The sequence below is a fragment of the Cucurbita pepo genome, chromosome 4 (genome assembly GCF_057944985.1).
Source record: "Cucurbita pepo subsp. pepo isolate OVF chromosome 4, ASM5794498v1, whole genome shotgun sequence".
Classification (NCBI taxonomy): domain Eukaryota; kingdom Viridiplantae; phylum Streptophyta; class Magnoliopsida; order Cucurbitales; family Cucurbitaceae; genus Cucurbita; species Cucurbita pepo.
This window is the reverse complement of record NC_141801.1, coordinates 1,517,853-1,530,327: the sequence shown is the minus strand read 5'-3', so window position 1 is coordinate 1,530,327 and position 12,475 is coordinate 1,517,853. Positions and strand designations below refer to the sequence as shown.

The 12,475-nt window shown below is 39.0% G+C and overlaps 3 protein-coding genes across 4 annotated transcripts; 1 reads left to right on the top strand and 2 right to left on the bottom strand.

Moving 5' to 3' along the window:
* Positions 1 to 447: 447 nt before the first annotated feature.
* Positions 448 to 4,357, bottom strand: LOC111792421 (F-box/RNI-like superfamily protein). The gene is made up of 4 exons (XM_023673876.2): positions 4,038 to 4,357; positions 3,546 to 3,751; positions 3,313 to 3,406; positions 448 to 2,123 (listed from the first exon to the last, which is right to left on the bottom strand). The coding sequence occupies exons 1-4, from the start codon at positions 4,209 to 4,211 to the stop codon at positions 672 to 674; spliced, it is 1,926 nt and encodes a 641-aa protein (XP_023529644.2). The 5' UTR covers positions 4,212 to 4,357; the 3' UTR covers positions 448 to 671.
* Positions 4,358 to 5,069: 712 nt separating this feature from the next.
* GGR (geranylgeranyl reductase) lies at positions 5,070 to 8,533 on the bottom strand. Its single transcript, XM_023673972.2, has 2 exons — positions 8,066 to 8,533; positions 5,070 to 6,068 (listed from the first exon to the last, which is right to left on the bottom strand). Exons 1-2 carry the CDS (start codon positions 8,501 to 8,503, stop codon positions 5,400 to 5,402), a joined length of 1,107 nt encoding a protein of 368 aa, XP_023529740.2. The 5' UTR covers positions 8,504 to 8,533; the 3' UTR covers positions 5,070 to 5,399.
* An 880-nt stretch (positions 8,534 to 9,413) lies between these two features.
* Positions 9,414 to 12,271, top strand: LOC111792446 (GPI mannosyltransferase 1). Of its 2 annotated transcripts, XM_023673913.2 has the most exons (4): positions 9,414 to 9,712; positions 9,793 to 9,975; positions 10,425 to 10,972; positions 11,905 to 12,271. In XM_023673913.2, the coding sequence occupies exons 1-4, from the start codon at positions 9,442 to 9,444 to the stop codon at positions 12,214 to 12,216; spliced, it is 1,314 nt and encodes a 437-aa protein (XP_023529681.2). In that variant the 5' UTR covers positions 9,414 to 9,441; the 3' UTR covers positions 12,217 to 12,271. The 2 variants fall into 2 exon arrangements, with proteins under 2 accessions (XP_023529681.2, XP_023529682.2); XM_023673914.2 differs by lacking the exon at positions 9,793 to 9,975.
* The last annotated feature ends 204 nt before the right edge of the window (positions 12,272 to 12,475 follow it).

Genomic DNA, 12,475 nt, shown 5'->3' with positions numbered 1-12,475 from the left:
CTTATTACAATCTCGGGTGAATATAGTAAGAGACAAAAACGAGAGGAAGCGTTTTTGAACGTCCCAATGGTGCTCGTTTGAGAAGATGATTAAAGAAAATGGAAACCGCAATAAATGGATCCAAGATATTTGACTATAATAAAAGATCAAAATAAGATAATGAAAGGCTAAATTTCATATCAGATATTTGTATATAATAAAAAGTCAAATATGATATTTATGGTAAACCGTAATAAAAGGCTAAATATCATACAAGATATTTGCCTATAGTAATAAAAGGTCAAATATCATACCTATGTAAACGGTAATGGAAGGTTAAATATTTTCAATCATACAAGATATTTGCATATAATAAAGAGTCAAATATGATACATATGGTAAATCATAATTCAGGACTAAATATCCTAAACACTAAGTTAGGTAGGATATGCAAATGATCGAGAATACAATAAAGTGCTTTTAAGCGATAAAGCTCTCGAGATTTGAATTTGGTGGCGTTTTAAAACTGTGAATTGGATGGACATCTCATCATAACCAATCCAATAAATTATCTACAAGTACAACCATTAGGCATGCTGGTTTATGTTGAAGAGATCAAATCAGTTTTACATACAAACCTAAGACAATAGCATAGATATGATACATACAAATAGCCAAAGACATACCTGGAATCATAGGATTAGCTCTCCAACATTTTCAGCATCGGCCATGTCGTCGTCCTCGTCGTCCTCGACCTCACCATCAAAGAGCCACTGTTCGAATTCATCCACCTCGTCGTAGTGGTGCATATAGAGAATGTCGGAGTTATCCCAATGATCAGCTCCCAACTCCTCGCCATGGCATGCTACGTGCAAGAACGGTCTACTTCTGGCTAATGCATCAACCAAGTCGCGATTTAGACTCCCTGTAACACCCAACCACCTCAACCTGGGAAAGTATGGGTTTTTTAACCATTTGAATGAGAGCTGTGTAAGGCCACCACAGTTGTACAAATCCAACAACCGGAGGCTACTACCATGTCGTTGGTCTTCATTAACTTGCATCGAGGCTAATGCCATGACCGAGATATCGCCGATGAGAGGGCATTGACGCATTCGGAGTTCGGATATCGCAAACCTGCTTCTGGTCAGTTGTAAAACTGCAGCATCAGACAGATAAGGAAGGTTGGATAGATCTAATTCTTGCAGTTCTATTTTGGATAAGCCATCAAATAGAACAGTGATGGATTTATCTGTAAGCTTCTTGCAACCTCTAACAGACAAGGAAACTAACGAGTTCATAATCATGGGTCTTAAGTGAGACAATCCCGCATCACTAATATCGGACCCGTCCAAAAGCAACGTCTTCAGTTTTGGAATAGTACTGATAGCTTGAAGCGCTTCATCCCGAAGGCTTCTGCAATCTCTCAAGTCAAGAAAACTTAGATCCTTGTTCAACGACAAGTTCTTTACGGCATCGTTCGTTAGGAGACTGCACCATCTCAAGCTAACATGCTTCAAGGAAAGTGAAGTAGCAGAGATGTCGTGAAAAACTAGATGGGTTAATTGGATTCCATGGAACACCCTAAGCTTGTTTAAATTGGAGAATGTGTGCAGAAGTGTCCTGAACCCGGTGTCTGTAACACGACAAAAGCCTCCGAGACAGATACTTTCCAGGTCAGCGCATCCATCGGCCATTAAGAGGATCCCCAAATCATTAACTCTTCTAAAATAAGTTACGAAAAATTCCTGACTTCGTACCAAAGAGAGATGCTTCAATTTTGAAAGATGTTTGATTTGTTGAAGGCCAACGTTGGTCAGGTCAAAAGAAAATCTTGGTTCAATGATTGGAGCATCTTGTAGTTCCAAATGAGTCAAGGAGACAAGGCCTTTTGATATTGCACCAACCATGGCATCGGTTATGTAGTCCACTGAAAGACACAATTTTTCAATGTTAGGCCACATGGATGGGCCAACATGATTCATAGAATTACTGATACCCAGATTTTGGCTAAGCAGTTCGGTGATTGTAACCGAATAGATACAGCCAATCTCGAGAGAAGTTAATTTTTCGGAAGCCATAGCCCAGACTCGAGCAAAATTTTGACGAAGGAAAAATGAGACATCAAACATCAGGGTTAATGCCTGTTAATGAAGAAAAGACATCAATCATGAAACACAATCATGAGCCAAATAAGATAAAATTGAACTCATAAACAAGAATAGATTGTCGACTGTAGTTAGGTTCGATTAAACTATCGTACGCAACACATGGGGTTAGAGGTTATCATAATAGCACACTAAATACTTTTCTATTTGATAAAGAGTAATCTTTGGCTCAGATCAAACCCTTTTGCATAATATTTGTCATCCTTACATGATTTGAATACCTTAGGCCCCGTTATCACGATTTCACTTTTAGATTTATGCTTTTGAGAATTGTGCTCGTTTCCTTACGAATTCTTCATTGTAGTTTTCATCTCTCTTGAAAAAGAATATTTGAATCTTCGGCCAAATTCCAGAAACAAAAACAAGTTTATAAAGCTTGGCTTGAATTTGAAAACACTTTTAGAAAGTAGATAAACAAAATAAAGAAACTAATGGGTAGAAGTAATATTTGTAAGCTTCAGTTTCGAAAACAAAAAACTAAATGGTTATCAAACGGGCCTTAGAAGTTAAAACAATGATCTAAGGAGTACTTAAAATAGCCCTTGGAAGTATGAATGTTAATGATAGAATTGAAAAAACCCATCCAGAAAGCTCTTAACCCCCTCAAAGGTGTGTGCTGTGAAACGTAGCTGAAAAAGACTTGGATTAGCTCTTCATTCTTGCTCGATTTTCTAGGAAGATTAGCATAACAACTATGCTAGTTACAAGTTCCAGCTCTACTTGGATCCACTTACACTCACACTACACTAAGAGATTTGGAAAACGAGAAACGTACGAGTTATTGACGATGGAAATAGAGCTTTCTGGGATTGGATTCCATAAGATCTCTAGTTGGCTTTCAGCCATTTATCACCATACTGATTTTGGTTAGATCTAGCCGATCATTTCCACTTGATCGGAAATTTCACAACACACAACAAAGACCAACAAAAAATCCTCCTCAACACCACGCTCAAGCTATGTAACAATTCCTCTAAGACAATCCATAATCGGTTAACGTAGTGCTTGAGATTTTGTGTAAGAAAGAAAGCGAAGAACGCTTTAATTCGGACCATTTTAGGAAGTTTGATCTTCTTGATTATTTCCAAGACTTCATTGTTCTAACATGATTACTTAAACATCTAATTTAACATATGAATATAACAGATATGCTACTGAGTCTTACTTCCAACCGTGTGCAACCACTTAGTAACTCTTCTAGATCCGCAATATGAATTGCCCGACCTCTTTTTTCAGCAACTGAACTCAAATAGAGGGACCTGGAGGGACATAATCGACCCAAAAACCCAATAACAGCGCCATTGAAACTTACATGAAATCTCAAATAGAAATTTTACTTCATGGCAAACTAATAAAAGAGTATTTAGTTTAGCTTTTCAGGATCAAGACATCACATACCTTAAATCCTTGCAGCACCCTCCGATCTCAGACAGCAATTTACCACTGAAATCAGCGCAATTATGCAGATATAGTTCGTGCAAGGAAGGCTTCAGCAGAAGCTGGATAGCTGAATCATCAAGCTGACCACAATCTACCTTTAAGCTCCTTAGGAAAGGATTTGGAGGCAGCAGAGGCCTCAGAAATTCCACCGTTGGAGAAATTTCCTACACGAGAAAAATCAAAACGAGATAAATAACTAAACCATACAATGATCCAAGATGATGCAGCTAGCAGAACAGTCAAATTTGAGCTTCGTTTCTCTCAAAATTATCAATAAACGACCTAGCAGAGTAATTTCTTCTAAATCTTAATAAACAGAGCCAAACGATTTCCGGATTGGAGTATCCACAACGCAAAGAAAAAAGGGATCTCCAAGGGCAATAACTAGAATCTCATTTCAAAAGTAGAAATCGAGCATGAACTAGAGGGAAATTGAAGGAAAATACTTACAAGGAGATGGAAATTAGGGAGAAAATTGAGAAGTTGAGAAGCACAGGAATGGAAGGTCGTGCAGGTGGAAGCAATGGAGCAGATAGAAGGCAAATCGAGCTTGGTCATGATGGTAGCAAGGACAGCAGAAGGAAGGCGATCGAGGCTTTCCACGCTGCCATTCTCGTCCGCCATTTTCGTCTGGTGAATTCAATTCAAGCTTCTTCAACGTTGATTCAATGGAAGATGGATGCGGTTCTGGGGAGGCACCGTCGTCTACGACGACTTTATCTTGATCCACAGCCGCGCTCCGACCCGATGGCATCTTGGTCATATATATTACACAGAGTTTTAAATAAATATATAATATATAAAATTATTTTACACAATTATTTTGGAAAAAAATGATTTAATTAAATCAATAAAAAAAAATATTATATTAGATAATTGATTAACAAATAATTAAAACCATTCAAATTTACGTTATATTTAAAATTTTCATATTTACAATAATACCCCTAATTTTTTATACAATATTCTTGAATTTTCAAAAGTTTCGATAATACACTTTAACCTAAAAAAACCTAAAAAAGATATATAAAAAATATCCTTACATATCATCGGATCATTTTATTTTAAAAATACTCCTAAATTTTCAGAAGGGTTTAAAAAATACCTATGAACGAATTTTAAAAATACCAAAAATGCCCTTGAACTTCCATGAGTTTCATTAATATTCTTAAACTTTCTTACCGAGTTCAAAGATACCCTCACTATCAATAAATGGACGGAAAGTTGTTACAACATTTTAAAAATATCAAAAATACCCTTAAACTTTCTTACAAGATTCAATGATACCCTCGCTGTTAGTAAAGGACAGAATCGTCATTACAACATTTCTAATTCCTTAACTTTCAAAATTTTCATTAATACCCTTAGACTTCCCTAAAAAGTTGAAAGATACCCTCACCATTAATAAATGGACGAAACCGTTTAAAAACTACCCACAAACTTTCAAAAATAGCATTAGTAATCGAAAACACGGAGACAACGAGACAATAAGAAAGGTAAACCTTAATAACAACTCTACCTATACATCAAGACAATGGTATTAAAAACTCTTCTTCATACTTCATTTTTGGTATTCATATTTATTTGGTTGATACCTCTACTATCATGAAAATATCAACGTATCGATAAAACTTACCACTCTAACTCGATCTAATGAGAACTTTTCTCCAGCTCTTGGGTCGGGATTCCGTGATTTCTTAAACATCGTCCTGTCCTGTTCGTGTTGACTTAATATTTCCCAAAGAAAAGGACTTTCTAGTTTATATATATCAAGGGACTTGTAAACTCTCCTAGTTTTAGGATCTCTTCTCATCAAGTTGAACTTTCTAAACTGAAACTCCTATCAGCAGCATAATCCACAAAGCTGTACAAAGGCATCACTCGGTCTCCATACTTCTCAAATCCTTCCAATTCCTTCTTTGCTTTGGTCCTCAGCTCCTCTGCCACCTCCTTGGCCTTCTCAATCCCATATACTCCAACATAGCTCTTCCCTTTTCTCTTCTTACTCTCGTCGGTTTGATCGAGTTTCTTTGCTTGTTCTTTCCGAATATCGTCTACTACCTGATACAACACGCCGACCGCTCTTCCGTACCTTCTCAATCTCTGTACCTCATGGTCTTCTGCTCCAGCTAGAAGTCCTCCGCACACTGCGGAGCATTGGCTCATTTCACCAAATTTCTTTTCTTGGACGAATTCGATGGAGTTGGGGCCTCCCTCAAGGTCAAGAAACTGTCCTGCTGCCATGCCTCTGGAACCAACGGCTTTGGCAATCTCGGCAACCACACGGAGCAAGCGGGACTCGGGAACGAGGTCGAATGGTGTGTGTGAGACAATGTGTTGAAAGCCAAGGGGAAAAAGTGCATCACCAGCGAGAATTGCCATGTCAACACCATAAACTGTATGGTTTGAAGGTTGGCCGCGACGTGAGGGATCGTCATCCATGCAAGGAAGGTCATCATGGATCAATGAAGCTGCATGAACCTGCCAAAGGATCAATGATCAATTTAATACACTAGTTTGAAGTGTGACAAGAGCTATTAAGAATAACCTAGCAACATGCAGTATATTGTTACAAAGGAGATGATGTTATCCGCATCGACTTTGATATCGCAAAGAGTCAATAAGCTCTCTCAATTCTTAAAACGCTAAAACTGTCTTCAAGAGTGATTAATTTTACTCTTGAATGTTAGATTTCACATTGCATCTCGCCATAATTTGTTTTTCATTCGAAGGGAGGTACATAATTCGGATTTGGGTGTTTTTTTTAATAGTTCAACAACATGTGGAGATGAAGGGAGATTCAAACCTCTGACGTCTTAATTAAAAGCACGTGCCTTAACCAAACCAAGAAAAAGAGAAGTGCACAAATATAGTATAAGGTAAGAGAGCATACATAGCCAAGTAAAGCATAACTGGAAAAGTGTATATAATACAGAATATGTTCCAACACTACTAACAAGTTTGGAAGTGATTTTGAAAGGATAAGAATCACCTTTTTCATGTTCAAAATCACCTCAAAACATGCCTATAATTATTCAAAAACAATTTGATGTTTGATTTCACACTACACATTTTTCATCCAATCAAAATTGATTTTGAAGTGTTGAATATGACGAATCTAAATCACTTCCAAGCAGAGGACGCCTTATGTTTTCTATCAAATTCTCTATCAACCACAGTCCTTTGAAGGGTTCTCTCACATTTATTCTTCCGACCCTTCACTCATTTAGAGCCTAGCCAGTGTAATTCCCACATTTTACTAATCTTGGACATGGTTGGATGATGGAAGTCCTACGTCAACTAATTTAGGGAATGATCATGGGTTTATAAACAAAGAATACTCTCTTCATTGGTGTGAGGCCTTTTGGGAAAGCCCAAAGCAAAGCCATGAGAGCTTATGCTCAAAATGGACAATATCACACAATTGTGGAGAGTCGTGTTTATCTAACATGGTATCAGAGCAATGCCCTAAACTTAGTCGTGCCAATAGATTGGTAAATCCTCAAATGTCGAACAAAGGACTCCAAAAGAAAAGGAGTCGAGCCTCCTCAAAGGCAGTAAAAAATGACAAAGACTCCTGGAGTCTTGCCTCGATTATGGAGAGGCGTACTTTGTTCGAGGGGAGGTATTGGATAGGCGTACTTTGTTCGAGGGGAGGTGTTGGATGATGGAAGTCCCACATCGGCTAATTTAGGGAATGATCATGGGTTTATAAACAAAGAATACTCTCTCCATTGGTGAGGCCTTTTGGGGAAGCTCAAAGCAAAGCCATGAGAGCTTATACTCAAAGTGGACAATATCATACCATTGTGGAGAGTCGTGAATGGGTTTATAAACAAAGAATACTCTTTCCATTGGTGTGACAATATCATACCATTGTGGAGAGTCGTGAGGTCGGCTAATTTGATCATGGTTTTATAAACAAAGAATACTCTCTCCATTGGTGTGAGACCTTTTGGGGAAGCTCAAAGCAAAGCCATGAGAGCTTATACTCAAAGTGGACAATATCATACCATTGTGGAGAGTCGTGTTCATCTAACAGACATGAGAATAGAAATCAACTCACACGTTTTGAAACGTATTGAATCATTGACCTATAAACCAGAATGCACAATGTAACAGACTGCGAACTGAACAGTATTTTATAGCCTAAAATGTTGCGCCCCCCTCCCCCCATCCCTCAAGTTTGTCCAACCTAATTCCCAAATCAACTTGGCTGTTCATACATACAAGTTTAATTCACATCTGGAGATTGATATGAACAGCCAGTTTAAGTAACTTACCACTTAGAGACGATTGAAAGAACTATTACAGAAACTAGCAAACGTAATGTACACAAACATGAAATCATAACCGCAAGTGAATATTCGAATCGAGCAATTTGTAGTCAAACTTCGTCAATATCCCAAGAAATAACAGAACACGAGAATTAAAGCGAAACTCAATCCAGAAACGTAAAATTAGGAACGAGAAAGAACCATTTCGAGAGCACAGGCGGTAGGGAATGCAGCGAGGCGGTCGACGCCGAAGAGCTCACAGGCGGCGACGCACATAACCGGAGGAGCTCGCTTGGCTCCGTTAGCCAAAACCGAGTAACGCATAGCTTCGTAGATCTGGTCGGGGTACTGAATGGGAACAGCTTCATCCAGCTTCTGGTTGATCTCGAGAATCAGCTTTTTCCAGTACGTTTTCAAATCAAACTGAATCGATTTGGCTTGAGAAGAAACCGCTGAAGAAGAAGAAGATGATGAAGAGCATCGAATTGAAGCCTTTGTTCCAAAATTCATTCTGAGAGAGGATGCCGCCATGATCGAAAATGCCATCGTCGATGCTCTCCCTCTCTTGTTCTCTGTGAACTTTGCGGTCGAAAAATGGAGTCTGAAAGGAAGGTGGATGTCTGAGAGGGATAAGCACATGGAAGACGACGCAATTGCGGGCCATCAGCATCTGCCATGGATGAGTAAGACGTGATGATAAAAACTAAACTATAACTTATTTCTTTTTTTTTTATTTTAATTTAAATTATTTAATTATTATTTTAATTTCAAAAGTAAAATTAAAAAAAATTTAAAACTTTATATTTTGAATATATTTTAAAAAATGGTTTTTTTGTAACAGTACTGTCACCCTAGACATTTCACTCGAGAGATCGACCAGGTTAGTGGAACAAATTCTGGAAAACTTAGAGGCAAGCGAGATTTTGCCTAACTTTTGTTAAACCAAGATATTCTTGTTGTGAAAGCTCGGGAAACACCTATGACTGTTCCATTTTTTGTTCGAGATTAGCTTATTGAAGAACGGTTTGATATATTGAGATCCTCGATCCTTCAAATAGACGTTAAACGAGCTTTGCAGGCTTCTTTTGCTAACCATGGTTGATTTGTTAGAAAACTGTGCATTTGAACGAATAATACATGTGCACACTGTTTATGAGTCATCCTACCTATCGACCTTACTGGGTCCAGGTCTAAGACTTGGCTCGAGAACCGAAATATAAACACAAGCAACAGTTGTACATTGGCGCACTATTTCACGACTGAACTCTTTTCCTCGATTTAAGACTAGACCTACAGAACTCACAACATGCACACGACAGAACTATGCACTACCCCACGTTTGAACCTCCTTTGCTTGATTCAAAACTAGACCTTCGAGACTCACAACGTGCACTATCCGACCGTGGACATTAGTGCGCCAACCCTAGGGAATCAGCTCACCGACATGTCGGCTAGCTTCAGGCCCAACCTTCATGGCCCGTGGGCTTCAATTTCCTCATAAGCCCAAGCCCTCTATCGTCTCCCTCATTTGACCTCTCGTCCCGTATTTCGGTACCCATTTCTACTCTAGCAGAGCTATGGCGTCCTTCAGCTTCGGCTCTCTGCTACTGCTCTCAGCGATTTTCAGGCTGGGACTTGTCTTCTACGGCGAGTGGCAGGATGCGCACATGGAGGTCAGATACACTGATGTCGATTACATCGTTTTCTCGGACGCTGCTTCTCTAATGGCGTCGGGAAAGTCGCCCTATTTGAGATCCACATATAGATACTCACCATTACTTGCGTTTTTGCTCATACCGAACTCTATCTTCCATCGCTGTTGGGGAAAAATTCTGTTCTCAGCGTCAGGTGCCTTCAATTTTTTCAATCGATTCGTTACATTTTATTTATCTTCGGGTTTCTATGTTAATTGCCTTGTTTCTGTCTAGATTTACTCGTTGGATTCTTCATACGTAATATTTTGAAGAAACGTGGAGTTCCTGAAAATTTATGCATCGGTTCTGTTATGGTTTGGCTTTTCAACCCGTTTACGTTTACCATTGGCACCAGAGGGAACTGTGAGCCTCTTGTTTGTGCAATGGTTCTTAAGATCCTTTTGTGTCTGATGAACGGTGTAAGTTTCTTTTCTCTTTCAATCTACATTTGGAACTGTGCCAATTAAGCGAAATCGGAAGTAATTTGTAGTTTCGACAATTGGTGGTGCGAATTTAATTTTTTTGCTTCGAGACTGGGAGATATTGTCATTAGATGTCGCAGGATCTTGCATATTTCATGATATTCATAGTTCTTATTTTGAATTGTAAGCTGCAGGCTTGATTAAATTTGTGTGAAGAAGATTTTGTAATTTTCAAACAATTTGCTATTGCTAAGATTCAACGTAAATGTAACGTAACTTCACAACATAACCAGTAACTTTGCACATTTAGTTCGAAATTTCTGATAGAAACTAGAAAGATTCCCGGTTTCAATTGTGGGATGTTGCTGTTTATTAGGATATTGGTGAATTTGTTGGTAGATTATCCATTTTGTAGTTTAGTATAACTCTCTTTTCCTGTAACAGGCCAGTTGCTACAAGCTGCATTTTGGTATGGACTCGTCGTCCATTTCCGAATCTACCCGATCATCTATGCCCTTCCGATTCTTCTGATTCTCAATCCAAATTTATTCAAATCTGGCATGAACCCTGCTCTTCAGAAATGGAGTCAGCATGATGAAAAGGCTCCTCAGAGAAATTTACAATCAAGATTGGCTTGTATTTTTAGTCCATGGTTTCTTTTGAAATCCATAATGACTAAGGAGAGGATACTTTTTGGCCTCATTTCTGGTTTGGTGTTCATCTTCTGCACTGCATTGTTTTATTATCTATATGGTTGGGAATTCCTGCACGAGGCACTGCTCTATCATCTTACACGAACTGACCCAAGGCACAATTTTTCAATCTATTTCTATCACATCTATCTTCATCATGAGCTTGAGTTCTCTGTTGTGGAGAAGCTCATTTCATTTCTACCCCAGTTGGTAGTGCAGCTCGTTCTTGTTCTATCATTTGCTGAAGATCTTCCATTCTGCTGGTTTGCGCAGACCGTAGCCTTCGTGGCATTCAACAAGGTTCGATCCAAATCCATTTTTTGATCTTAAGAAGTTATAGATAGAGATAAGATTCCTGTCAACACATGATTTTTTCAAGTTAATTGCACTTTCTGTTATGATAACGCGTTGAGTTTTTGCAGATGTCTGAGTGTCAGCTGGTTTGTTTTGTGCATATCAGCTAGGTTTAGTTAGTTCAATATGCGGTTTTTGTTGTTCCAATGATGAGTATTCTAGGGCATTGTTCTTATTTTAAAGCTTGCATGAGTTTTCTTCTCAAGCCTTTATGTACGGCTGAATTGGGTTTCTCATGCAATTTTGCTCATTTTCTTATTTCGTTTATGATGAAATCTCGAAACTTTCGGTATGTACTTGTGTAACGGCCTAAGCCCAACGCTAGCAGATATTGTCTTCTTTCGGCTTTCCCTTTCGGGGTTCCCTTCAAGGTTTTTAAAACACGTCTGTTAGGGAGAGGTTTCTACACCCTTATAAATGGTGTTTCGTTCTCCTCCCCAACCGATGTGGGATCTCACAATCCATCCCCTTCAGGGCCCAGCGTCCTCGCTGACACTCGTTCCTTTCTCCAATCGATGTGGGATCTCACCAAATCCACACCCTTTGGGGCCCAACAACTTTATTGGCATACTGCCTCGTGTCTACTCCCTTCGGGGAATAGCCTCCTCATTGGCACATCGCCTGGTGTCTGGCTCTGAGACCATTTGTAAAGGCCCCAAGCCCACCGCTAGCAGATATTGTCCTCTTCGGGCTTTTCCTTTCGGGCTTCCCCTCAAGGTTTTTAAAACGCGTCTGCTAGGGAGATGTTTCCACACCCTTATAAAGGGTGTTTCGTTCTCCTCGTGGGATCTCACAATTTGAACCCATTTTTCCTGTTCATTGGTATGGTCGTAATGCTTAATTAAGTTTTTGAGAAGCTCCTCATATTTGATCAACAGGTGATCACAGCACAATATTTTGTCTGGTTCTTCTGTCTTCTACCTTTGATTCTTCCTTGGAGTAAGATGAAGCTTAAATGGAAAGGCGTGTTCTCGATAGCGATCTGGACGGGAGCACAGCTTCATTGGTTGATGTGGGGTTACTTGCTGGAGTTCAAGGGAAAGAATGTGTTGATTCAACTGTGGATGGCTAGCATCATGTTCTTGGCTGCAAACACAACCGTTTTGACCTTAATCATTCACCAACACAAGCTCTCACCGCTTTTCATGCTACCCAATAGCACAGCCGACAAGACAAAGAAATCCAACTGATGATGTATGTACTTTGTGAGTTGAATGATGGTTTTAATGATATAATTGTTCACAACTCTCTTTTTGTTGTCCATTTTTGAGTAGCTTTGAATGATACTTTTAAGAAAAAGACGTAATTTGGAGGTATTTTTCCTCCGTGTATGCAAAGTTTGATGCTGGTCGTTTTGAAAATGAAATTCTTGATTGATTAGATCAATCTCTAAAGGGGAGAAAGGGGAGAATTGTTAGGTTATGGAGAGGAGATGCTTTTTTTTAGTCA

Bases quoted from the DNA above. Each gene is read 5' to 3' on its own strand.
- LOC111792421 (XM_023673876.2), bottom strand. From the start codon at position 4,211: ATGGCGGACGAGAATGGCAGCGTGGAAAGCCTCGATCGCCTTCCTTCT. The intron at 3,752-4,037 runs GTAAGTATTTTC...TTTCTCGTGTAG, and splicing joins TCCCTAATTTCCATCTCCTT to GAAATTTCTCCAACGGTGGA. The intron at 3,407-3,545 runs GTATGTGATGTC...ATGTCCCTCCAG, and splicing joins GGGTGCTGCAAGGATTTAAG to GTCCCTCTATTTGAGTTCAG.
- GGR (XM_023673972.2), bottom strand. From the start codon at position 8,503: ATGTGCTTATCCCTCTCAGACATCCACCTTCCTTTCAGACTCCATTTT. The intron at 6,069-8,065 runs GTTCTTTCTCGT...ATCCTTTGGCAG, and splicing joins CCGCCTGTGCTCTCGAAATG to GTTCATGCAGCTTCATTGAT.
- LOC111792446 (XM_023673913.2), top strand. From the start codon at position 9,442: ATGGCGTCCTTCAGCTTCGGCTCTCTGCTACTGCTCTCAGCGATTTTC. The intron at 9,976-10,424 runs GTGTAAGTTTCT...TTCCTGTAACAG, and splicing joins CCTTTTGTGTCTGATGAACG to GCCAGTTGCTACAAGCTGCA. The intron at 10,973-11,904 runs GTTCGATCCAAA...TTTGATCAACAG, and splicing joins CCTTCGTGGCATTCAACAAG to GTGATCACAGCACAATATTT.